The sequence below is a fragment of the Amblyomma mixtum genome, chromosome 6, assembly GCF_055824585.1.
Source record: "Amblyomma mixtum isolate Tamu chromosome 6, ASM5582458v1, whole genome shotgun sequence".
Classification (NCBI taxonomy): Eukaryota; Metazoa; Arthropoda; class Arachnida; order Ixodida; family Ixodidae; genus Amblyomma; species Amblyomma mixtum.
This window is the reverse complement of record NC_143017.1, coordinates 68,938,771-68,963,407: the sequence shown is the minus strand read 5'-3', so window position 1 is coordinate 68,963,407 and position 24,637 is coordinate 68,938,771. Positions and strand designations below refer to the sequence as shown.

At 50.0% G+C, this 24,637-nt stretch overlaps 1 protein-coding gene across 1 annotated transcript; it reads right to left on the bottom strand.

The window, feature by feature from the left end:
• Positions 1 to 407: 407 nt before the first annotated feature.
• LOC149339310 (uncharacterized) lies at positions 408 to 24,637 on the bottom strand. Its single transcript, XM_089550912.1, has 3 exons — positions 23,842 to 24,637; positions 21,888 to 22,098; positions 408 to 483 (listed from the first exon to the last, which is right to left on the bottom strand). The coding sequence occupies exons 1-3, from the start codon at positions 24,635 to 24,637 to the stop codon at positions 408 to 410; spliced, it is 1,083 nt and encodes a 360-aa protein (XP_089407038.1).

Sequence of the window (24,637 nt, the reverse complement as noted above, 5' to 3'; positions counted from 1 at the left end):
ATATCGGGGATCTCTTACGGGCCCCGCCAGAGTAAAGCGGGGAGATACTAAGTGATTGAAGACGTGCAAAAGCGCGCCAAGCAAATACATAGGAACCAAAGAGAGAACGCTGTTGTATAACGCCAGAAATGCAAACACGTTCCCTATTTACGCGCCCCTTCGCTCGGGAATCGATGGATAAGCGCAAAACGCGGCAAATCAAAGCCAGCGGCGGCGGCGGCGGCTTTACCAAGCCGGGACAACCCCGAAACGGATACAACTTAGTCTCTTCAGCTCACGCTCGCCGCTCGTGATCGCGAGGTTGCGTGTGGAGAAGAAGGGGAGGAGTATGGGAGAGAGGGTGATAAATCGCGCGAGAGCTGCTGCGGAGAGCGGTGGAGAAGGGTCACAAAAAAAAAAAAGTCGATCTAGCCGCACCGAGCTGAGAGCGGGGGAGCCGTGGCAGTCTCCGAGACAAACTCGCCCAGGCTGCTCTCCGCAAAACTGGATCCACAACAAAGAGGCTTAGGCCTGCATCCTCCCTCGTCGTCGGCGCTGTATCATTTTCTGTGTTTTTGTTTTCCTTTGTTTTCTCTCGACCGTGCGCACGGGGGAGGCCCTTTCCTCCTCCTTCTTCCTTCCTTCTTCCCATCCCCTTTTTTTCCCTGGCTTCCTTCAGTTCCTCGCCGTTTGTGATTAAAATTCCGGAAGCGTCCCGGCTGGAAGCCGAGTTCCGCCCAATACCCGAATTATTTGCCGATCGAAGAACCCATTACGAAAGAGGCGGCGGTGGCGGCAGACTACCGCAGCTCGTGTACGGCGAGTAGTCGACGAACAACGGTCCTTGTCTTCCTACTCTTCCTCCCCCTCCTCCTCTCTAATGCAGCGGCAGCCTTGTTTCGGATGCGTGCGATCGCGCACCTGAGCGCAGTAGGACTCCCTAACTGCGCGGTGAGAACGAATCAGCGGTAATCGCTCCTCTTCGTTGTTTTCGTGCACAGAATGAAACGGGAAACCCTTGGAGCAGAGCGAAAGATGAGATACGGGAGGGTGGGGAACTGAGTGGGGGCATAACTGTGTCATTTGGGGTGGATACCTATACAGGGTAGGTAAGGAAGGTATTGAAAAAGGGAGGGGGTTATTCACTTTGCGGTTGAGTGAACTACAATCAGCTTCGTAGTGTGAGCCAAGCGGCGGAAGGTAAGTGAACTAAACCGCAGAGTATACGGTCTTCTTCTGCAGGTATTCTCGCTACGCTCGCACAGCGTACAGCACAGGTAGGCATTACACGCGCCGCTGAGCGGAACAGAGCGTGCAACCTAGCGCGTCGCTACGATGAATCCTGGTCGACAACGCTGGCTCATTCAGCGAGATAGAAAGCCACTGTGATTGACCATCCCCGGGATCAGCTGGTGATTCGCAGGACGTCAGTAGGCTACTTCAATACAGCCAGAAAACCAGCCACTGTGTACGTCTAGCCCGACAAACTTTTCGCACAATGACCTTCAGGCGTTGTGGCAACAGGGGGAAAATGAACATTTATGTACTTCTGTACTTAGGTACAGTCATGTAATTTATGAGCGTGAACACGAGAGCGCATGGCGGATAGCCTCGAGCCCTACTTGTGGCGACACGCGGCGGCTGTTTCTAGCAACGTGGTGGAAAGGGTTATGCCGCCTTGCCAACTTCCAGCAAGCCGAAGGACACGCCTCCCTTTCCACTTTGTTTATGAAGGCGGCCGCCGCGTATCGCCACGAGTACGGTTCGAGGCTATCTGCCACGCGCTCCCGTGCTCACGCTCATAAGTTTCATGACTGTACCCTTCGCTGTACGCCATCTGCACTTTATAACGGAATGTAATACGTGACGTTATCAAGTTTTTATCTAATGCTGACGTTGTGTGATGTCACGCGAAGTCCGTGATAACCGACAACGTCACGTCTAAGTGTGACGTGATGATCACGCTTTTATCTATACGCTTCTTTCTGCGCTCTACAGAGAGAACATCCTGGTTCTTAGCCCAAGCTTCAGCTGCTGGGCCCCAGTACGATGTCGACGGGCAGTCGGCCGAGGAGCACACGGGAGCCTTTTATGGCAGAGCATAGCAACCTCGTTGGAGATGAAACATGGAGACCGCCTTCGTCACAACTTGTACGGTGGCCACGTCTGCCACCTGCCAGCTATTTCCCTCTCTCTCTACACCTTCTCCCTCTGCACTTGCAGAGGATAGGAGGGAGACGCTAGACTAAGAATGACTCAGTTCATAAAAAAAACTACTACACGAGCTTAGTCAAGTAACTCGTGTAAGTTCGGGTAGTAACTCGGGTTGCTAGGCAACGGCACAAGATCGTACGTGCCGTTTTTACCACTACGCTTATGGTGTTAGCTTGTGGTTTAGCTTGTGCCGGCTCCCTGGCCGGCACGACGCCGTCATGAGCTGTGCAACCCAGCACCTGTGCGAGGGTGGTGCCCTCTGGGTGTGTGGGCGATAGGCGGCAGCGGCGCGGCGCCATCTGTTGGAGCGCAGCTGAGTTGCTAGGCAACGGCGACTCAAGGTCATTTGGTAGCCGCACCGCCACGAGCATACGCGACGAGGCGAGCTGGGCTCCAGTAGTGTTGCTTTCGCAACAAAAATGACTAAGGAGGGCGCCACAGAATTTATTAAAAGGAGCGATCAGAATCACAGCCCAATCAGAATTTGAACAGAAGAAGAAATTAATAGAATCAGGAGTGGAATGCCGTCGCACTTCGTCCGCGTCAATTGATTTGATCGCCTCTAGTTTTTTGTTCTCGCCACCGTAACTTGCACGCACCGCTGTGCTGTGTCATATGGAACAGCGCTTCATGTGACCCTCGAACCGAATGTACAAAGCATCGGTACAACGCTCATTCGTAGAGCTTTTCCCAGCGACGGCAGACAAGTTGTGGCGGTTACCATAACGTGTGACTCTCGGTAAAATCCAAGCAATTCACCTGTTACTGTCACTCTGCCAGCAAAAAGGAGAGGAGGAAAATTGTGCGGTCTCTCTCTTCGAATGCTGCAGTGCAGTCCAAAATGAACTTTGCATACTTTTTTTCCTCATGCATATACCGGTCAAGAGATGCGGCATAATGCTCCTAACATCAAGCGCGCGGTTAAAGATATCCACTTGGAAACTATCCTCGATATCTACCTTCTCTCCCAAGCCGTGCAGGTTCTCGGCCCAATATTGGAAACGTATTGGCAAAGGATGTCAGCAGACCGTTGTTAGCAGAGGTGTCACGCGTTTTTATGCGAAGCATATTACTAGAGCTACACTACAGCCCGTCGAGCGCGGCGGTGGAGCTACCATTGACCTTTAGCGTGACCACGTGACACCACGTGACAACATGACGTCACAGCAGAGGAGAGATGGGCTGCCGGCTCGCGCGGTCGGCCGCGGCGGTGGAGGCTCCACATCAGAGGCGCTGCAGCTGACCACGTGACGCTACAGCAGCGGTATAAAGCTGAGCTTGCCTCAGCTTTCCAATGTACTTTCCATGGGTGCCAAGAATGTTGTTGTAGCCGGTGCTGGGGCAGCGGTTGTACACTCTGCATTGAATTCACCGATGATCCCGTATATAGCTGCCACGGCAATCCTTGCTACACTTCTAGTGGTTGTATTAAAATGACCAAGTATTCAACCAAGGAAAGCCATATATTGCCAAGCCTAGCCATCAATATGCTTCGCATCTGACTAGGCTTAACCTTAGCTAAGCCTCAGCCATTTTTTAGTCAGACCAGAAAAAAATCTGTGTGCACGATGTGCATGATGGACCATCCTTCCGTTCCGCAGCCGAGCGTGCTAATGGCTACGCTACTTCCTGCCAACGCATATGTAGTTCTCCTTGTCTAGCACGCTGGAAAGTGTTTGCAGAAAGGCGTCGAATCAGACGGATGCCTCCCAAACGCCCTCCAGTGTCTCCAGCATTTAAGATTCGCAAACAATTGTGTACTTAATTAACATCTTAACCACACATCAGGAACACAAGCAGCAACACGGAGCAAAAGGCTTTCGCCTCACCGCACTTTAGGTCAACAAAGTGCCCCACTGAATTTTTTTAAGCCGACTTGGAAGCAGCAGCAGCCGTTGCCTTCGACCTTAGTCTACATTTCAAATTAGCAACCATTAATTAATAAATTAATTTAATTTTAGTGTATGTGCACATCGTACACAAAGAGGTTGAGCCAAATAGCCGACGCTAGTGCAGGCCCATTTAGGGGCATATGCGGCTGTGAAAACACGCCTGAAGTAGATGACAAAAATCGCCAGGACAATGCTTGTTAAAACAAAAATCACTGAAAACACATGACAAATAACTAAATAAAAATGGAAACCAACGAGAACATATAGCCTTGATTTATACGTATAAAAAACAGAATATGACAGGAATACGATGTTGAATCACACAATCACAAGATGTAGGGACGGAGCAGTTTTTCCGAAGTAGAACCTTTTAGAGAAAATATAAAGTTATTGAATACTTCAATTTCAAGGGGGAAATGAAAATTGGTAAATTGGTTTTTGAGTGAAGGAAGTGGCGCAGTAATTGCCTCGCATCTCGGTGGACACCCGAACCGCAACCTAAGGGAAGGGAGTTACGTGGTAGTGAAAGAAGAAAGAAAGAGGTGCCCTAGTGAAGGTCTCCGGAATAACTTCGACCACCTGAGGATCTTGAACGTGCCCTGACATCGCACAGCCTAGAGGCTCCTTTTTACGTTTCGCCAACATCGAAGCGCGGCCACCACGGCCGGGTTCGAACCCGGGAATTCCGGCTCAGTAGCCGAGTGCCTTAACCACTGAGCCGCCGCGGCGAGTCAAGAGGGACTGTATTTCATATTTTTGTGCCCATGTACAGCAAAAGACGTTGACCGTAAAACTTTCTTAGTGGACATAAGTCTATACTTACTTTCCGTCTATAGATAAATGAATTAGCGTTGATATTTCATCTTTCGTTTTTTTTTTTTTTTCCTGCTGAGATCGCGCAGGCTAGGCCGCTGTTTATTTCTGACGAGTGCACTCACACGCATGTGCTTTGAACAATCGAATACTAAGACCTACTAACGAACAAGCCCTCGCAGCTTGACACTAAGGAATCGTTGCGGTCGGTTCAGCTACAGTTTGCGAGCGCTAATGTTTCCCCACGTAGTTCCCGTTCCCACCACAGTAATGGATAACAGAAGACGGACGAGAGTGGTTCGGCGGTCAACAGCAAATCTCGGAACCGAAGAAAAAAAAAAGCAGTAAAGAAGGGCGGACTGCAGGAAGAGGGAAAGTGGTAGCGAGAACAGGACGTGACGTTTCTTCCATAAAGCCCAACAAATACCCTGCTTCGCGCAACAGACGCACTTTACCGCCCTCGGTATTGCTTCGCCTACTTCTCGACCGTAGGGGGAAAAAAGGTGAAAAGAATTGAGAAGTTGGGAAAGAGACACACGGGAAAACAGCGTTCGCGCCTCGGACCGCTCGACACACGGCCGGCGACCCGCTCCTTCCTCTGTTCAAATATCGGGAGAGCTCGCCGGGGAGGGAGGTGGCCTGGCGTGCGCCTACTGTTGCACCTCGCGGGCAGGAAGTGATTGACGCCCTTTGTTGACGTTATATGCGTGCCAGGACGCGGCGACTGCGAGCGGCCAAAGCGTCGGCAGCGCTGCTCCGACGCCAGCTGTCAGCAGCAGCCGCTCCGTCGACGACAAAGAGCGCGCGCACTTTCCTCGACAACGGCTCAGCCGCAGCACCGCTGAGAGCGGTGCGGCCCTCGCCCTGTACGCGCGAGATGTGCTTCCGAACGTCCAAACACTCGCTCGCGGAGCCGAAGACCACGCGACGACGACGCTGAAGGAGGCGGAGATCAAGCACGGCGGTGTAAACAAACGATTCGCTCGAAAGAGCGAGCGGGGTGGGAGCGGAGGGTCTGTTTCTCGGCGAGAAAGAAGGAAGAACGGTGCGCCGTTGGCACCTTTGGAAGGAGACACGGCTTATACATCTAGAAGCCAGCGTTGTGCTTCTGAGTAAAGAGGACCACGCACGAAGGCAAAACTATGATAATAATGAACTAAACAGCGCACACAGGACGAGGACACAGAGAAGAAGCGACAAGACGTGAGCGCTCGTGTCTTGTCGCTTCTTGTCTGTGTCCTCGTCCTGTGTGCGCTGTTTAGTCCTGCCGTGCACCAACTAGCTCAACTCTCCGTACTTCTATGATTATAATAATCTTTCCACTCTTTCTCTCTACCTATCTGTCTCTTCCTGACGACGGAAAACGAGCATGGCCTACACTTCCTGCTGAAAGAAAAAGGTGCATAATACTGCAGAAAATATCAAAAGTCTCGAGACGAAACGGTATAACTGGATGCCACCATTATTCGCATTGACTTGTTAAGGACGTCACTGAATCTCGAAAAAAAAAAAACGCAGCTTTCACACTTATACCACAGCTGCGTTCAATATACCGCCTAAAGCGGGAGTTGGGGCTTGTGCGTTTAGACGCAGTCGGCGCGTCGGCACCCCTGCAATTACTGAATAGCCTCAAATACAGGAATCCGAGGGCTTCGTTCCGTAGGCGCTGAGACTTCGACGTTGTCTATTAACGACGCACTTTAAATGTTCCGGGCATCGAGGGCTGCCCTGGTTGCCGCTATCGCGTTGGAACTCGTATCGAGCTTGGCTGTACTATCGCGCTCAATATGAGTTGCAACGCGCGGTCTTCGACCGGGGCTCGTTCCGTGGTGTGCCTCCTTCAAACAGTCGCTCGGAATTCTGGGAGAAACTGCTGTTCCAGGAAACAACAGCACACCCGCTCAGGAAAAAGTTTCTCCCAGAATTCCGAGCGACTGTTTGGAGGAGGCGCACCACGGAACGAGCCCCGGTCGATGACCGCGCGTTGCAACTCATATTGAGCGCGATAGTACATACTGTAGACAGCATTGCGCACTTGGGCGCATGCTACACATTAACTTTCCAGTACTCGTCTATGAAGCAGACGCTTGGAGGATAACGAAAAGCCAGAGAATAAATTCCAGGCGACGCAGCGACCTATGGAAAAAAAAAACGGCACAGGTGGCATTAAAAGACAGGAGGAGGTTATGATGTGTTTAGTTGGTTTACTGGTTTATTGGGCTTAACGTCCCAAAGCGACTCAGGCTATGAGGGACGCCGTAGTGAAGGGCTCCAGAAATTTTGACCACCTGGGGTTCTTTAATGTGCACTCACATCGCAACAGTACACGGGCCTCTAGGATTTCGTCTCCATTGAAATTCAGCCGCCGCGGCTGGGATCGAACCCTTGTCTTTGGGCCAGCAGCAGAGCGCCGTAACCACTGAGCCACCGCGGCGGGGATGTGTTGGCAAACAAACGCGACAGGTGATGGACGTGTAACGCGGATAACAGACAACCCACCTTCCCTTAGGGTATTGAAGTGGATTCCAAGAGTATGTAAACGTTAACACGGGGACGCGGAAAGTCAGGTAGCCGAATGAGACTATGAAGTATGCGATTATGAATGGTCACAGCCGGCGCAGGAAAGCGTTGTCTGGAGGTAAGAAAGGCCTACGTGGGATCACGATGATGATGGTGATGATGCATTTCTGTGACCAAACTTGCGCAGTATGTGCATGCAACGCGACAGCGCCACTAATCGAGACCCTTTACGCTGCTACCTTTCTCATGAAAGTTACCACCAGAGACGCAAACCGTTTTAACTACTCCAAAGATCTCCGATGGCTACATCTGAAACGTGGAAACGTTCAAAGCGGGCTCACGTGTTATGGCCTCAAAAGGCGGAATGAAAAACTTTGAGATCACTGCGGCAACCCGCACTGGAGCAATGCGAAAGCAAAAAGTCCACATACTATATCGACGTCTGTGGTTGTTCTGACGTCCATGTACTACATCGACGTCCATGCTTATTCTGACGCCTAAGTGTGCTTTTTCGCATTTAATTAACTAATTATGCCTCATCAATCAAATTTTTCCCACGGAAACTTTGTATCACACGCTGTCTATCACTACCACACTTTCACACATTTATCTTCAGAGAACGACGTAATCGTGCGGAGAAAATTTGCGGGCACATTTTGCGGGCACTTTTTGATGACGCAACACGGCCACATAATGTTTTCGCGTTAAAAAAAGTTATTCGTTTGCCACTGCTTTTCCACACCGTGCGATGTAGTGAAACGGCTCTCTTATTTCTGCTGGGACGACGAGCGGGTAAAGGAGAGAGGAGAGGGAAAAAGAGAGGGAAGTCTTTCTTCTCCCGTGCACTACCGCTTGCCAGCTCCAATAGTGTGAACTGCCAGCTTTACCGTCGCTAAAGGCTGTGTGGCGCGTACGTAACGTTCGTTGCGCGAAGGAAATTCTTCGTAGGTTACCTTCTTCCCACGTACCCAGCGAACAAACGATCCGAGATCCTATTGCACAATCAAGCTCTTCCGCCAAGTCGCGTCTCAGGAATGCGAGAAGCCTTCCGGCCCTCGTAGAGCGGCCCCGACTCAACTGTCCAATATCCCGCGAATGCTCCGCTGAATCTCCGCCGCAGTGCGAGAAATGCGTGTAATGCATGAGACGCTGCGGGCTCCTGGAAGCAAGGTGGGCTGGCTCGCTGCTTCTGCCTGGAGCCGGGAGGTCCGGGTAAAAGTGAAAACACGACATTTCCAATATCGGGTTTTTAGGTGCGCTCGATTTGCATGGGTGCCCGCCAGCTATGCGCAATGGGGGATCTCGGTATTGACGCATACCATTCTGGATTTCGAATCTCTCATCGATGATGTCAGGTCAAGACGGCGCAGTGTGGCTCGCTCGTAGCTCGAATTTCAGAAGAAAAAAAAGAGATTAAAAAGATAAAAATCGTGAACGTTATAACATAAATATCGTGTTTTAGGTAAGAGACAAAGAGGTATTGTTTGGAAGAAATTAGAAGTACTAACAGTGTCGTTTATGCGACCCAGCGTTAAAGTTGCGTAAATCAATATGCGCGTTCCCTTTCTCAGGCATTCCTCTAAGCTGGCAGCAATAATAGGGGGTATAAAGTGCAAAAGGTAATGGAACCCCTCAGCAACGTCTTTAAGTATTTTTGGTTGAAAATACTATTACTTAGGGGAGAAGGGGAACTCCGAAAAAATTCGATTAGAAGAAGCTCGTCTCACGTGCCGTCCTCAGTGACGCATCCTCAAAACATCATTTTTAAATCTTCAAGAGAGGGAATGGAAGATTGTTTTCTGTAGTACACCTGTCAATGCCTCCAAAAATCAATATGATTATTTTTCTGCTAGCTACATTTACCAACGTTTTGAGGCAAATTGCGGCATGAATTGATCGGCATGAACGCACTAAAAGCTACGAAGCTAGAAGGGGCCTCGTCATTGCTCACTCCTCGACATCAATATATCACCCAAACCATTGTTATCTATGTAACCGCTATTTTCTTTCACCCACCGATACATGCCCCCCTCATGCTTTGGTGTAACAAGCATCGCCCAATAAAAGAAAGCTAGGATTTTTTCATACTTCCAAATCTGTGAACAAATATTGCTTTTCTTGCGAATTCAAGCCGCCTATGTAGAAAACTGCTTATTTCTAGAAATGTGATATCTGTGCTGTCAATGAAAAGCTTCAAGAACTGTGTCGCTGGGATAAGCGCCCAACTCTCAAAACTACTGAGAAAAGAAATCAGCTATTACAGCCACAGCTGTTAAAGGCCCGTTCCATGAGTTTCGCGTCGTCGTCGTCGTCGTCGTCGTCGTTGTCGTTGTCGTTGTCGTTGTCGTTGTTGTTGTTGTTGTTGTTGTTGTTGTTGTTGTTGTTGTTGTTGTTGTTGTTGTTGTTGTTGTTGTTGTTGTTGTTGTAACGCGTAACCTTACTGTGGTGGACGCTGGAACCACTCAGAGGGCGCTTAACGTGGAAGAAGGAGGGTGCTAGCGCGAAGAATGCGCATCCGAAGGGTGGTTGCTATGGCAACCAGCCGGAGAATGGTTACTGTAGAAAGAGAAGGGTATGGCTTGAGTATAAAAATGCGCAACTCGAATAGTTGTGGGGAATCAGCCAGGGAGTGGTTACCTTCAAAGGAGGAAGTTATTGCGAGATTGTTAGAATGCGCAATCGGAGAGCGGTCGCCACCCAGAGAATAGTTACCGTGGGAAAAGGGGGGTGCTGCGAGAGCACTAAAATGCGCATCTGGAGGGAGGTTGTTACGGGAACCATCCTCCGGAGAGTGGTTACCTTTGTTTTTTTTTTACCTGCCTTTTTGTCATCTACTTTATCCTCTTTTCCATTTCCCCTTTTTATGTACCCCTTCTGCTTTCTTAAGCCCAGTATCTCCTGTTTGTTCGTTTTTTTTTCTCCTTGATTTCTTTTCCTGCTTCTTCTTCCTTCCTACAGATCCCCGCACCTTCCCTCTTCCTGGTCGCCTGCGAGCCTGTCTGAAGAATCTGGGTACGCTGGACCCATCCCTGTTTCATGTTCATTTCGTCCTTCTTAATCCTTCAGGGGCGTCTTGCCTTAAAGATCACTTTTCCCCGCCCATCATTTGTGCCTCTTTTTTTTCTGTCTTGTAATTGGTTTTTCTTAAATTTTCTCTTGGGCGTTGGCCCCTTTTCTTTTATGTTTAATTAGATCGCCTGCGATAACCTGAGGTTGGGTGCGGGCTTCCTCTCCAATTTTTGTTTATTTTATTTCATTTCTTGAGAGTTTACAATAAAAGGGGGGAGAGCGGAGGAATGCGGAACCGCAGGGTGGCTGCCAAAGGAAGAAACTAGAGGGTGGTTAGTGTTGAAAGAATGAAGAGATATTGGCGCGAGCGGAGGAATATGGCACGCGCCGTCGGTGACGGCTTCGGCAAGAAGCGCCGCCGACGCAGCCTACGCCGCGCTCCTCAAATACATCAATAGCATTTGGGACGGAGAGACTCCTCTCCCTCTCGATTGGAAATCGGCTTATGTGACCTTTATTCCGAAGGCCGGCAAACCTATTGATGTGGAGAACCTTCGCCCCATCTCCCTTACGTCTTGTGTCGGCAAGCTGATGGAGACGATGGTGCGCGACAGACTCTCCGATTTTCTCGAAACACAGCACACTTTCGCGGACACCATGTTCGGTTTTCGCCCTCACAAGTCTGCACAGGATATACTTCTGCAGCTTCACCACGACATCTTAGATCCTGTTGAATGTCCCCACAACGACAAGGTGGTCCTGGCCTTGGATCTTAAAGGCGCATTCGACAACGTCAAACACGAAGTAATCCTGGACCACCTCAGTAACACCAACTGTGGCCACAAAACATTCAACTACATAAAACAGTTTCTTACAGACCGTCAAGCCTACATACACATACAAGATGCGGAACACGGGCCATACACCATCGGCTCGAGGGGAACACCTCAAGGCGCGGTCCTGTCTCCCCTCCTCTTCAATTTGGCAATGCTTCATCTTCCCTCCAAATTGTCCTCTTTGCCCGGGATACATCACGCTCTTTATGCGGATGACATTACAATCTGGGCCACGCAAGGTAACCTGGGCCACATGGAATCCTGCCTGCAAGCAGCGGCGACCCTAGTCGACGACTACGCGGCCTACTGCGGACTTCAGTGCGCCCCATCTAAATCAGAATTTGTGCACATACGTCCCTCCCCTCGGGACACAACTCCGCTTTGCATCAGTCTCCCCTCGGGACCGATCCGGGAGTCCAAGGAGATCCGCGTCCTTGGTCTCTTCATACACCACCAACGCAGAGTCGACACCACCCTAGCTAAACTTCGCACGGTGGGAGACCAGGTGGGCCGCATGGTCCGCCGGGTCTCCAACAAGCGGGGCGGATTACGAAGCAAGGATGCACTGCGGCTTGCCCATGCTTTCGTAACGAGTAGAATCCTCTACTCAACCCCCTACTTGCACCTGCGCAAACATGATGATGACCAACTGGAGGTCATCCACAGGAAAGTCATCAAGCGGGCTCTAGACCTCCCGGTCACCACGTCCAACCAGCGACTTCTGGCCTTGGGCGTGGTAAACACATTCCGGGAGCTTCGAGAAGCCCACTTAGTCAACCAATACACGCGTCTTGCACAGACCACGTCCGGTCGCCGCCTCTTGGACCGGCTATACATCAAACATGACTACCATATTGAGGAAAGGGAGAGAGTGCCAGAACCCTGGAGACGCGCCCTCCGGGTCCGACCCCTTCCCCGCAACATGTCCAGAGAAGACCATAGCGGTCGTCGCCAGGCGCGCGCGGAAGCGTTGGCGCGATACTATGGTAACCAACAACATGTGTATTACGTGGACGTTGCCGGCCCACACCACGGGGTGTGGTACACGGCCGCAGTCGTACACAACACAAACACAGTCAACGGGCTCACTTTCAAAGCCTACAGCGCAACACACGCGGAGGAGATTGCCATTGCTCTTGCTCTCACTACTCCCAAGTCGAAACACATCATCACCGACTCGCGAGGGGCCTGTCGGAACTATGAGTTGGGTTGGGCTCCCCCGCTTGCGTGGCGCATATTGGAATATAGCTGCCGATGCGAAGATCCAACTCCACGCAACCTGATTGGGGCCCCCGGTCATCAGGGCCTCCAGGGAAACGAACAGGCCGATCAGGCCGCCCGCGCACTCTCTCCCCGGGCTATCTCCCTGTCCTTGGGCGCCTACTCCCAATCATACAATCTGGCCCTTACATTCAAACACATCACCGATTACTACAAGGAGGAGCACCGGCGCTACCCGGCCCCTTGTAAGGGACTGGATCGCGCTGACGAGCGCCTCCTCATCAAAATTCTTACTAACACTGTACTGTGCCCGGCGGTACTTAAACATTTCAACGCATCCTTTGATGGCACGTGCCAGTTCTGTGGGGAGGTGGCTGACACCTTCCACATGGTGTGGGCGTGTCAATCAAACCCATCTATCCCCCCCAACCCCAACCCCACCAAAGAGGACTGGGAGGCGGCCCTGCTCGGCTATCAGGACCTAAAGACCCAAAAGGCCTTGGTTCACCGGACGCGGGCGGCGTTGCTTGCCAATGGGGCCCCGGAATAGGGGCTCCACCTAGTATTGTTAGGGGAAAGGGCCAATAGGGCCTACCCCAATCACCTCTCTGTAAATATTTATTGCATTATAAATGTTTTTCACCACCACCACCGAGAAGCGGCTCAGCGGAGGTGGCGAGGTGCTGCTGGAACTGCGGAATAGAGAAGTGCGTTAGTCGAAGGATGAGTGTAAGTGTAGACTAAAAAAGCCCTATAGTTATGCATATGTACCGTCTTTGTCAAAAGTAACCAGGCTGCATGGTTTGCTTCTAACTTGTATATTGGAGCCCTTGTGGCTTTCCGTGTTGGAAAGTAAGAAAACTCCCAGTCCCACTACTTCTTACACCGTGCCCAGTCCTTACTTTTAACAACCCTTTCAGCTTCAGGGAAGTTCTAAGGGCTCCACTGCACGAGCTAGAAGCAAAGCATGTAGCTTGGTTGCTTTTGACAAAGACTGCATGCTGCTGTCAGATTCTTTACATCGAGATATCCCGAAATGAAAATACGTCAACAACAGCCGCTGAATCTCGCGCTATACAGGGCGGTAACAGTCGTATAAGTTTGAATCTTTTAATGAACTGGGGATGCACACGTGAATACCAGACTCTCGTGCAATTCCAGATCATTCTAATTAAGCACTAAATGAGATAGGAAGAAAACCCGCATACATGATCGCCTAAAGCTCTTTACAACTTTTTTTTTTTTGTGGTCAACGCAGTAAACAAGGCCGGAACGGTGTTCCGCGGTGAAATGTAGCACGTATGCTGACTTTACCACAACTACAGCGCAGAACCGGGTGCTGTAGTTTGTGCGACACTTTCATAGTAATGCGCGCCAGGATCAAATGTGTTTGCTCTGTCATTCCGTGCTTACTTGGCTCAGAACTACTGTCAGTGCGCAAGGAATCCGATCTGAATCGAAGTGTGGTCCAAACAAAACGAATTTTGCAACTCTGAATATTTCTGTACCGATTGAGTTGGGAATAGGTGACAAAAATACTGAATATTTCTGCCCTGAAAAGAACAGAGAAAGTAGTAGCAGCATTGGAATTCAAACATTTTTTTCACTTAACTCAAAATAGCTACTTTCTTTTTTTAATGAGATCAAATAGCGTGCCACTAAGGCCTCGACAGGAGAGCGAGATGCCCGAGGTTGACACGCACACGCATTGTCTCTAGACCATTTTGGCACAAGAACAAGGAGTTCATGATGGCGACGACGATGATGATGACGATAGTGATGTTGTTGCTGACATCAGGCTTTCTCCGTTCACTTTGCTGTGGCCATCGCGGCGATGTATCGTGACGTCACGCTGCATACTTCAGAAGTGGCCATCAGAAGGCTAAAATTTTTGCATTTCATTTATACACAAGAAACCGAAAACCACCCAGAACTGCTAATCAAAAAATGTCTGGCTTTCTATCATTCCTAAGTACGAAATATTCCGTTTTTTGCAGGGGGACACCACCGCCACGTACCTCACAGCGCGATTGAGGTGTCCACTGGCCCAGGGAGCCAGTCATGCGACTTTCCTTTCCTGAAAATCAATGGAGTTTAAACGTGCCACTGGTTTAGAAAAAGGCACATAACTGCCTAAAACTTTAGGCTTAGAGAAGGGCACATAACTGCCTAAAACTTTAGGCTATAGACGCCACCGCCTACTCACAGTGCGATTGGCGTGTCCACTGACCCATGTGAGCCAGTTACACTTGCTACTCACCGGCTTTACATACATAAGCAGACACACACATCTGAAACCCGGGAGGAGGGGGGGGGGTGAAAACATTTATTAGGAAGGGACAGGAAGTATGATTGGATCAGCCCGTAAGGGACCAATCCTTACAACACTGGGTGGAGGTTCCTAGCTTGGATCAGCCCGTAAGGGACCAATCCTTACAAACACTAGGTGGAGGTCCCTAGTCTGGGACCCAAGTGGCGGTGGCCGCCGCCCGGGCACGCCCGACCAAGGCTTGTTGTGCCCGTAAGTCGTGGCAGCCGAGCAAGGTCTCCTCCCAGTCCTCCCGGATTGGGTTGGGGATGGGGGGAATGACCGAGTTGGACGGGCAGGCCCACACCATGTGATAGGTGTCAGAAGACACCGCACTACACTATGGGCAGCTGCCACTAAAGGAGGGGTCAGAATGTTTTAGTGCTGCCGGGCACAGCAATGTATTGGTGAGAAGGCGGAGAAGGAGTCGCTCATCCACCTTCTTGAGGCGTTTACATGGGCGAGGGTAAAGGCAATGACTATCTTGATTGTAGGTTATGACATCTTTGAAGGTATAGACCAGATTAAAATCGGGTTCCTGATCAGGTGGGGACTGCCGCTAGAAGTCCTTTCGCACTAAAATGACATTTTAAACTTGCTCCTCAAGCAAATATGCTTTTGGACTGTGATTTCTCGCTGTACCGAGGGCATTACTTTTTAAACCTTAATGCCATATCCTTCGCGTCATCGCTGACTTGTTTGGAGGTACTGCGTAACCTCGACCAAGCTCGGCGCCCGAGTCTGTGGGAAAAAAGTGAACAAGACCCAAAGTCCACTTTGCGCACAATCCGGATCTGGAAAACACCTTTTGCAGAACACATCCGAGCGCACACGCACACACGGAGTGCATACGTCTTGTTCCACCTGACCCGGGGCAAATCACGAACGCGGTCGCTTGGCTGGACAGTCGAACTACCTTGGTCGTCATCAGCAAGACCAAGAAAAAGCAAAGCATACGGCCGGGAATTTAAGGCACGTCCGGAATCCAAACCATGAATGTGACAAACCCGCGCATTTTTCAACACCCAGTTTCCCGCCCTCACGCCTCTCTGCCGGTGCATTTTCTTTCCATTTACATGTCCTCTCCTGGATAACGATCCAGAAGCGGTCGGTCTTCTTTTGTTCATGAAGACAAGAACAAAAATTGGGGTTGCGGAATACATTCTCTTTGGTGCTATCGACACGCATTTTTCTCATTTTCTTCTGCAATTTTATGACAACTTTAATCCTCTTATCTCTTCCTAGTTTAATGGAAGAAATCTAATTAATTGAGGCAGCCATGCGAGTGCGGGTCAATCTAGATTTCATCTTTTTATTCACACCTCTGGACTCGGGGAGTTTTTCCGGGAGCAGACTTCTTGCGAACACTAAATTACCGGCAGAAATTTAATCCCGAAGGTTATTTTCTTTTTCTTTTGGCACCAACCGCCATTGTTCGTCAAGCTTCCTTCGCGAGGAACTGTACCTGCTGCTGAACGACAAAGAAAAGTTTTCTTGTCTGGTTGAAGTTTTCGCATGCATACCATCAGCTTGGCATGTCTGCGCAATTTTTATCTGAAACTTATCCTCTTTTTTATGTAAGTTTTAAAAGCATAGAAATTGGCGCCGACGGCATAGGTCGGGGAGCAGGAACGAGCAGGATACAGATCAAGGTAGGAGTTAAAGAAAAGAGCATTCAACTACTGCTTAACTCATAGATTTCGTCTCAGTCAAAGGAGAAGTTCCTATTGAAAATGAAGTGGCTAAGTGGGGGGGGGGGGGGGGGGGGGCTGCTTTATGTGTGACTGAAAGAGGCACGCAGGCGTGGTAGGCAGCACTGCGCATTGTAAAAAGAAACTCGAGCAGATTTCACGCAATCAGAACCGCGGGTCACAACGGCGAAAAAAATGGCTGAGGCTTAGCTAAGGTTAAGCCTAGTCAGATGCGAAGCGTATTGATGGCTAGGCTTGGTAATACATGGCTTTCCTTGGTTGCATACTTGGTCATTTTAATACAACCACTAGAAGCCTTCGTCGTGGGGGAAGACAACGGCATGGCTACAGCGGAACGCCGACTAACCCCGAGACGCGCGTTGGTTGAGCGCCTGGATTGCCACGGAAGCCGCGTCTGCCTGCCCGGTGGAGCGAGCGTTTCACCTACACCGAGTGTGAACGCGCGTTCGAAATGCGCGGGAATGCCGCTCGAGGACATTCCGGCGTCTGTGCGATGGCATCGTTCTCCCTCTCCCAGCGCGTGACGGCGATCTGTCGTGACGTCATCGTGTCACGTGGTGTGGCATCATGTATCACGTGATTTGGAGGCGCATAACCACGGTGAAGGGCTGAAGTGGTAGCTAAAGTAGTATGCTTCGCATAAAAAATAAACTAGCTTGTCGAGGAAATCGAAGGCACTCTGGAAGCGGAGTGTTCATTCCGAACGTGTTTGCATCGCCTACATAATACATAAAGATGCTCACTACATAAGTGCTCACTGCGACCTTGGCTCCATCGTTTGCTTCTCGGCCACAGCCCATACACTTCGTGTGTTGTAGTGTAGACGACCAGAATGATATTAGTCGGAGGATGTTAGTTCTGCCTATTTGCATATGTATTTTTATTTTGTGATGTGAAATAGAGTAGTAAATGCACTGACGCCCAGAAATTATCTGCATAAAGAAACATTTTCACAAATAGTCTTCAGATCCAGGGAAAACTGAAGACGGTCTTTTATTTAAACTTTGAGGAGGCGGAAGGATATAAGAGAACGGGGGGGGGGGGGGGGGGGACATGCTCAGCAACCAAAGAAATCCTTTTTGGAGCGAAAGCTCTACTTCACGACCCAAAGCTGCAAAAGCCGGGCTGTCGGTGAAGCCTTGGCCTCAAATAAATGAATAAAATAAATACTGCCGCGAATGTGATTCGAAAGCGCTTCGGCGCGAACAGATCAGCTTCGCTGGCCACTGCACGAGAGCACTGTGCTATCGCTGCATTTTTTTTTCTTTACTGCATGGAAATACACCCACCCTTACGTGCTTCAAGCCCGACATACACAGTCACACCAGCATCCCGCTCTCACTTTGCCTGTACATCAAAATTCCGGGAGACACACACATGCATCGAGGAAATGCAGCCAGGAAGGAGGTCGGTATCATGTGCAGCATGTACCCGCCGCACCATAGCACACTGCTCTCTGAACTGAGACTTCGATGAACATGGCGGCTCTGCAGGCGATCTGCCTTGCGGCTCTTCCAGAGGCAAAACAGCCCTATGAGCTCTAGAAGATCACATGGAACCTTAGAACCTTCCATTGTAGGCAAAAATCTTATAGTATGCTAGCGCCGCAGACTATCCCGCCTTTTGTTAAACTATAGTATTCTAGTTCACTATATGTTAAACTGCAACACTCCCTAGCGCTGTGCATTGCATATCGTCATCGTCATCAACTTCCATCAGCGGCTAGAACAGATGAGATGAGCTTAAAGGTGCAGTGAAGAGGAATCTGAACTAGTATTTTTGCTGCGGGAACTCAATCTACACGTTCCGAGCATTCTCAGAAACTTCGATTTATTGCCCTGTGTGGTCGATTTCCCTAATTAAATCAAATTAACATCCGGCTCCCACCTATATTTTTTTTTTAATTCTTCCCGTACGGTGGGCGGAGTCGACCAACGCGTGGAGTGCCTTTCACTCAGTCCCGTGGCGGCTTGCCGCTCTACCATCGGCGGAGTAATACGTAGTAATCCGTAGTAGCAAATAGTCCGCGCGTATTTTTATTTCTGCGGGCTTATTTTGCGTCTATATTATCTGCGAATGAAACTATTTATTCGCGGAAACCTAAAAAACAAAATAAAGCGAAAGCAAAGCCTCCACGGAGCTGGCTGCAAGGCACTCCACGCGTTGGTCGACTCCGCCCACCGTACGCGGAGAATTCAAAAAATAAAGGCGGGAGCAGGACGTTAATTCGATTTAATTAGAGAAATCGACCACGCAGGGCAATAAGTCGCAGTTTCTAAGAATGCTCGGAACGTGCAGATCGAGTTCCCGCGGCAAAAAGACGAGTTCAGATTCCTCTTCACTGCACCTTTAACCTCGATCCGAGGTCAACCTGAGTCTAATATCGTCGCCAGACGTGCCGACGACCCAGCAAAGCAAAGCCATAAGCTAATCAGGCTAAACACATGCTTTCGCACGTTTGCTCGGTTTAACTACGTTAAACCCAAACAATTTTTTGGGGGGTGGTGAGGATCGAGATGTCGTGAACGCTGCTCCTCTAGGCATGTTGCATAATCCCAAGTGCCTTGCGTTTATTTTCCGTGAGTTCGGAATCCCAGCCGCATCATGTTCCTCGAATGTCTGCTTCTCTCCTTCCATTTTTATATCCAAATTTCTTCGTCTTGCGCAGTACTCACCAGCCAACAGCGCATCGCCCTGTTCCTCACAAACTTCAGGTAACAGCAGTCTGTGTTATGTGGCGTTCGTTAAAATTAGACAACTTCGTTCAGCGGGTGCAAACGACATCCGTTTATTCCAGGTTACATGACACGACTGCCGCCCCAAGGGGCGCTCCTTTGTTTCCCTTTCCCAGCTTGCTTGGCTTGTCTTGCCTTCCGACTTGGGACGGTCTTGTTTCGGTTTCGGTTTCGCAACACATTCCCCCCCGAAAATGACTTCAGTCATTTTTTCCTTTTACGTTAACTCAAGAGGATACACGAGTTGGATTGGTCTCTTGAGGGTTGATCCTCCAGGTAGTCTCAGAAGGCACGATCGCACCTTCCCGTCTCTTCCAGGAAACAGTTTATCAATCCTTGCGGTTTTCCACTGCTGCCGTGGTTGAAGACTGTCACGAAGAAGAATCAAGTCACCTTCCTTGATCGCTTTTCCTTGACGTTCGTTCTGACTCTGCACATTTCGCAGTTCCTCAAGATACTCTCTGGTCCACCTACGCCAGAAAGCTTCTGTGGTCTGCTGGCGTCGGGTCCACAGTCTCTGAAGAGATATGTTGATCTGGTCATCTTCGCTTTTTCCAACGCTAGGCAGCGACGTGAGGCGTCTTCCTGTCAAGAAGAAGGAAGGGCAAAGAGGTTCCGGTTCTTCCGGTCCGTCGTATACGTGAGTTAGTGGTCTTGAGTTCAAGACAGCTTCAATTTCGGCCAAGGTCGTTGCTAGCTCGTCGAAGGACAGAAACTTGGCAGCGATAACTTTCTTGAGCGCAAGTTTGGTTGATCCGACGAGTCGCTCATAAAAGCCACCCCACCAAGGGGCGCGCTCTACTATGAACTTCCATTCGATTCGTGTCTTTGCAAAGTAGTCAAGAACCTCCGGTTTCCTGATAGAGTTCCAGAGGTATAAAAGATCTCTGTTGGCTTTCTTGAAGGAAAGCGCGTTGTCACTGTAGATGACTCTGGGTACACCTCTTCTTGAGATGAAACGTCTGAAGGTCATCACGAACGACTCCGCTGTCATGTCCCTCGCAAGCTCTAAGTGAACTGCCCGTGTCACGGCACAGGTGAACAGCGTGATATAGGACTTGTACAGCGAGTTTTCTCCTTTTACTAGAAGTGGCCCTGCAAAGTCCACCCCTGTGACCTCAAAGGGTTGAGCCTGGGTCACTCGATCATGTGGAAGCGGTGCAGTCACTTCCGATGCTGGACGTGCATTGTAGCGTTGACAGGTTATGCACCCTTTGATGATTCTTTTTACCAGCTGGCGGGCTCGTACAACATGGTACTTCTCTCTCAACTGTACCAAAGTATCCCGTGCTCCCCCGTGAAGTACTTGGAGATGAGCTTGACGCACGAGCAATTCGGCTAGGTGATGTCGCCTCGACAGTACAATTGGATGGCGTTCGTTGTACGGCTTGCCACTCTGTTGAAGTCTGCCGCTTATACGTAGAATGCCGTCGTTGTCAACAAACACTGGAGTGTCCCTCAAGGGCGAATCAGCTGGAAAGCGATCTCCTTTTATCGCGCACTCAATTTCCCTCTTCAGGTCTTCTCGCTGAGCTTGTCGTATCCAGTATTTCTCGACATCATCCAGTTCAACTGCCGTCAGTGATCCTTTGTTAGTGCTCAGATGTCGCAGCTTGTTGACATATCGTAATATCCAAGCTGTCACTCGGAAGAGTTTTGTTGCATTGCTGTATCCATCTGGGTCTAACAGCTTTGGAACTTCAGTGGAGCTTGTTGTATGAAGGACTTCCACAATTCGCTTTTCTTCTTCCACTGTCGGAATGTTCCTTGGTTGAGAGAAGCGTGGCCAATTGTTTTCAGTCGCCTTCATCTAGGGCGTTCCTTCCCACCAGGTGGAACTCTCAACAAGCTGATCTGCTGTCACTCCCCTGGTCATGAGATCCGCCGGATTCTCGGATCCGGGACAATGTCTCCATGCTGAGGTGTCGGTAAGACGCTGAATTTCTGTTACGCGATTCCTCACGAACTGTTTCCATTGCGAGGGCTCTCCCGTGATCCAATGCAATGCGATTGCCGAGTCGGTTCAGAAATGCGTCACTTGTGGTGGTTCCTTTAGGCTTTTCAGGATGTATCGACTCAGTCTGGCCGCTAAGAGACACGCCATCAATTCGAGTCTCGGAAGAGTGAGTTGCTTGATCGGGGCGACCCTCGACTTGCTAATGAGGATGCTCGAAGTTGCGATGCCATCCACATCTGTTACGCAGATGTAGGCCACCGCCCCGTATGCCACTGGGCTGGCGTCGGCAAATACGTGGAGGACTGTTTTGATGGCAGGTTCGACTGTGCCTGCTTTGTAGCAGCGTTGCACTTGAACTCTTTTCAATTCGGTTAGTTCTTCGCACCACCGCATCCATTTTGCGTCCAGATCCTCTGGTAGGATGTCATCCCATTCCACGTTTCTTTGCCACAGCTCTTGGAATAAAGCCTTTGCCCGGACTGTGAATGGAGCTAGCCATCCAAGTGGGTCATACAGCCTTGCTGTAGTCTTCAGAACAGACCTTTTAGTACTTGTTCCTGACTCAGGTAGCTCGATAGACTGTGGGGTGAAGGTGAGGTTATCTGTGCTGGGATTCCACGTCAGTCCTAACACCTTAAGGACCCCTGGGAGGTATCCTAAGTGTCTTGCTTGACAATCATCCGTCGCAAACCGGTCGTTCAATGCCTGGTTGTTGGACGCCCACTTGTGGAGTGTCATAGAGGCCGCGCTGAAGATGGTCCTAGCTTCTTCGTAGATCTTCAGGGCTCCCTCTTCGTTTTCGGCTCCCGTTAAGAGGTCATCCACATACAAGGAATGCGCCAGCAGTGATGCTGTGTCCGGATACTCTTCTTCCATATTCTTCAAGTGATGCTGAAGAGTTGCTGTCAACAAGAAAGGACTCGCTGTGGTTCCGAAAGGAACTCGCTTCATTCGCAAAGTCTGCACCTCGCCTGCTGGCCCACTCGTACCTGGCTTCGTATGGTACCACAGAAAGCGCAATGCATCTCTGTCGTTCTCTCTTATCTCTATTTGTAAGAATGCCTTTTCAATATCTGCCACCAAGGCGGTTCTGTTGCTCCTGAAATTCAGTAGCAGTGCGACAAGGTCGGCTGTCAAATTCGGACCACTCTCGAGGTTTTGATTCAATGACTTTAACTTCTGTCCATGCGAAGAAGCATCGAAAACCACTCGCAGTCTTGTGGTATTGCTCGTTTCTCGGAACACCGGCTGATGAGGCATGTAGTAGATCAGTTTTCCTTGTTCTTCTTTTTCTACTACTGGCTCAGCTATCTCTTCCATGCAATACTGTCTGATGACTGCGTCGTAGGCTTCCAGTAATTCTGGATTTCTTCGAAGACGGTTTGTCAGTTGGGACAGGCATTTTTCCGCAGTCCCCTTGTTGTCACTTAGATCTATGTTTTGCTTCCAGGGAAGGGCTACCTCGTATCGAGATCCACTACGCCTGATAATGTCTTCGAAAGATTCGAGTAGCTGTCGCCCAATACAGTCGTCGTTATCCGTGACTCCGATTGACTCCAAGGTCCAGAAACGTTCCAAGCAGTTCGTGGTCTCACTCTCGGCCAATGATATGCGAAGGGTGATGGTTTGCATTTGCTGTGAGTCAACTATGTTTATCCCTACAGGTCCTTGAATGCACCACCCAAAGGCAGTCTCGACTGCTCGGAGTTTTCCGTCTAGCTGCTTGCTTCTTCCAGTTACAAATTCCCAGTAATGCTCTGCTCCGATGAGGAGGTCGATATCACCTCTTTCGTTATCGCAGGTCCTGTCGGCCGCAGCCAAAGGTCCAAGTAGTTTCTTGATCCTGTGTTCGGGAATCGGGATTCGTTGTTCGCATATGATGTCCGTCTCAAGAACTTCGATCGGTTGAATCTTCTTGTTTTGTGCGGTTAGCGACACCAGCACTCTGTTAAAGTCTCGTTCCGACTGGTGTCCACCGAACACGCCAACTTTCAACGTTTCTGTTCCGAGAACTCGACACCCGAGTTTTTCTGAGGCTCGATTTGTGATGAATGAACGTTGGCTTCCGCCGTCAAAGAGCGCTCGTAAGTATACCGCTTTCGTCTCACCGGCACACAACGCCGTTGCCGTTTGTAGCAGTACTTCTCGTTTGCGAGTTTCCTTCACGGTAGATTGCAAATTCACTGGGACTGTTGTCACATCGGTTGCATTTGCCTTGACTTTCGGATGAGTAAATTCTGGGTCGCACATTGTTGTCGCATGCCGCCCTGCACAGTCACCGCATTTAATGCTGCTTCTGCACTCGTTAGAACGGTAATTTGGTTTCATGCAGCGGAAGCAGCGTCTTCCCAAACGTAGCATTTTCTTCTTTTCTTCTAGCGAAATGCCAGCATGGCAGGCAGCGGTTTCGTTATTATTCTCCTTGCAAAAGAAACAGTGATCTGTTCCTGCTGACTGCTGCAGTACAGCAGCTGATGATTTAAATTTCGTTCCGATGCTCTTCTTGTAACTCCCAGTTAAGTTTGACGTCTTCAGCATTGATACCTGGTGCTTCTTGTCAGTAACTTGCTGAGCAACCAGATTCTCTCGGCTTTGCACTTCAATCCTCAAAAAGTCAAGTAACTTCGTGAATAAAGACGGAGTACCTTTTGTAGCTGTTTCTGTTGGCTGCCCCGGTGCGTCGTCGCTCCGCAGCGCAGATCCAGTTCGTTCCGTGTTCTGTGTTGACGTTTCGGAGGGTTCCTCCCTCGCCACGGCTCGGTGAAACTCGAGCAATATTTCTTTCGGCAGGGCGCGCTGTACCACGGGGTAGAGGAGCGTGCCGTAGGTCTCCTGTTTCTGGCCGAGCGCCTCCAGCCCGCGGAGGTGAGAGACGAGGGCATCGTACAACCGTCGGAGGGACCGTATGTCTTCGGCGTTTCGCACAGGCTCAAGGTCCAAGAGCTTTCGCATGTGCGCTTGCACGATGGCGTCCTCACCGCCGAAGCGTCTTTTCAGCAGCAAGATGGCGTCGTCATAGCACTGGGATGTGGGGGGAAGGCCCGTGATCGTTCTTGCTGCTTCGCCAGTCACAACCGATTTTAGGTACCCGAACTTGTCTAAGGTCGTCAGCCGATCGTTCTTGTGAATCATTTGCTCGTACTGTTCCCAAAATTCTTGCCAGGACACATCTTTGCCGTCAAATTTTACGAGCTCTAATTTTGGAAGCTTCACCTGGCAGGTCGTGGTTGCCGCGCCTGCGTCGTTGCTTGGTGATGGCTCTTCTTTCGGCTGCCTCTTTCCTTGGATTTCTTGAATCTCCGCTTGGAGCTTCGCAACGTATGTAACGATCTTGTCGTCATACTCGATGGTTTCGATATAGTCCTGCTCCGCTTCTTTCGCTGGCAATAGCTCCTCGACAGCGGAGTTAGCTTCGTTTATACGGGCCTGCAGAGAGCTCAT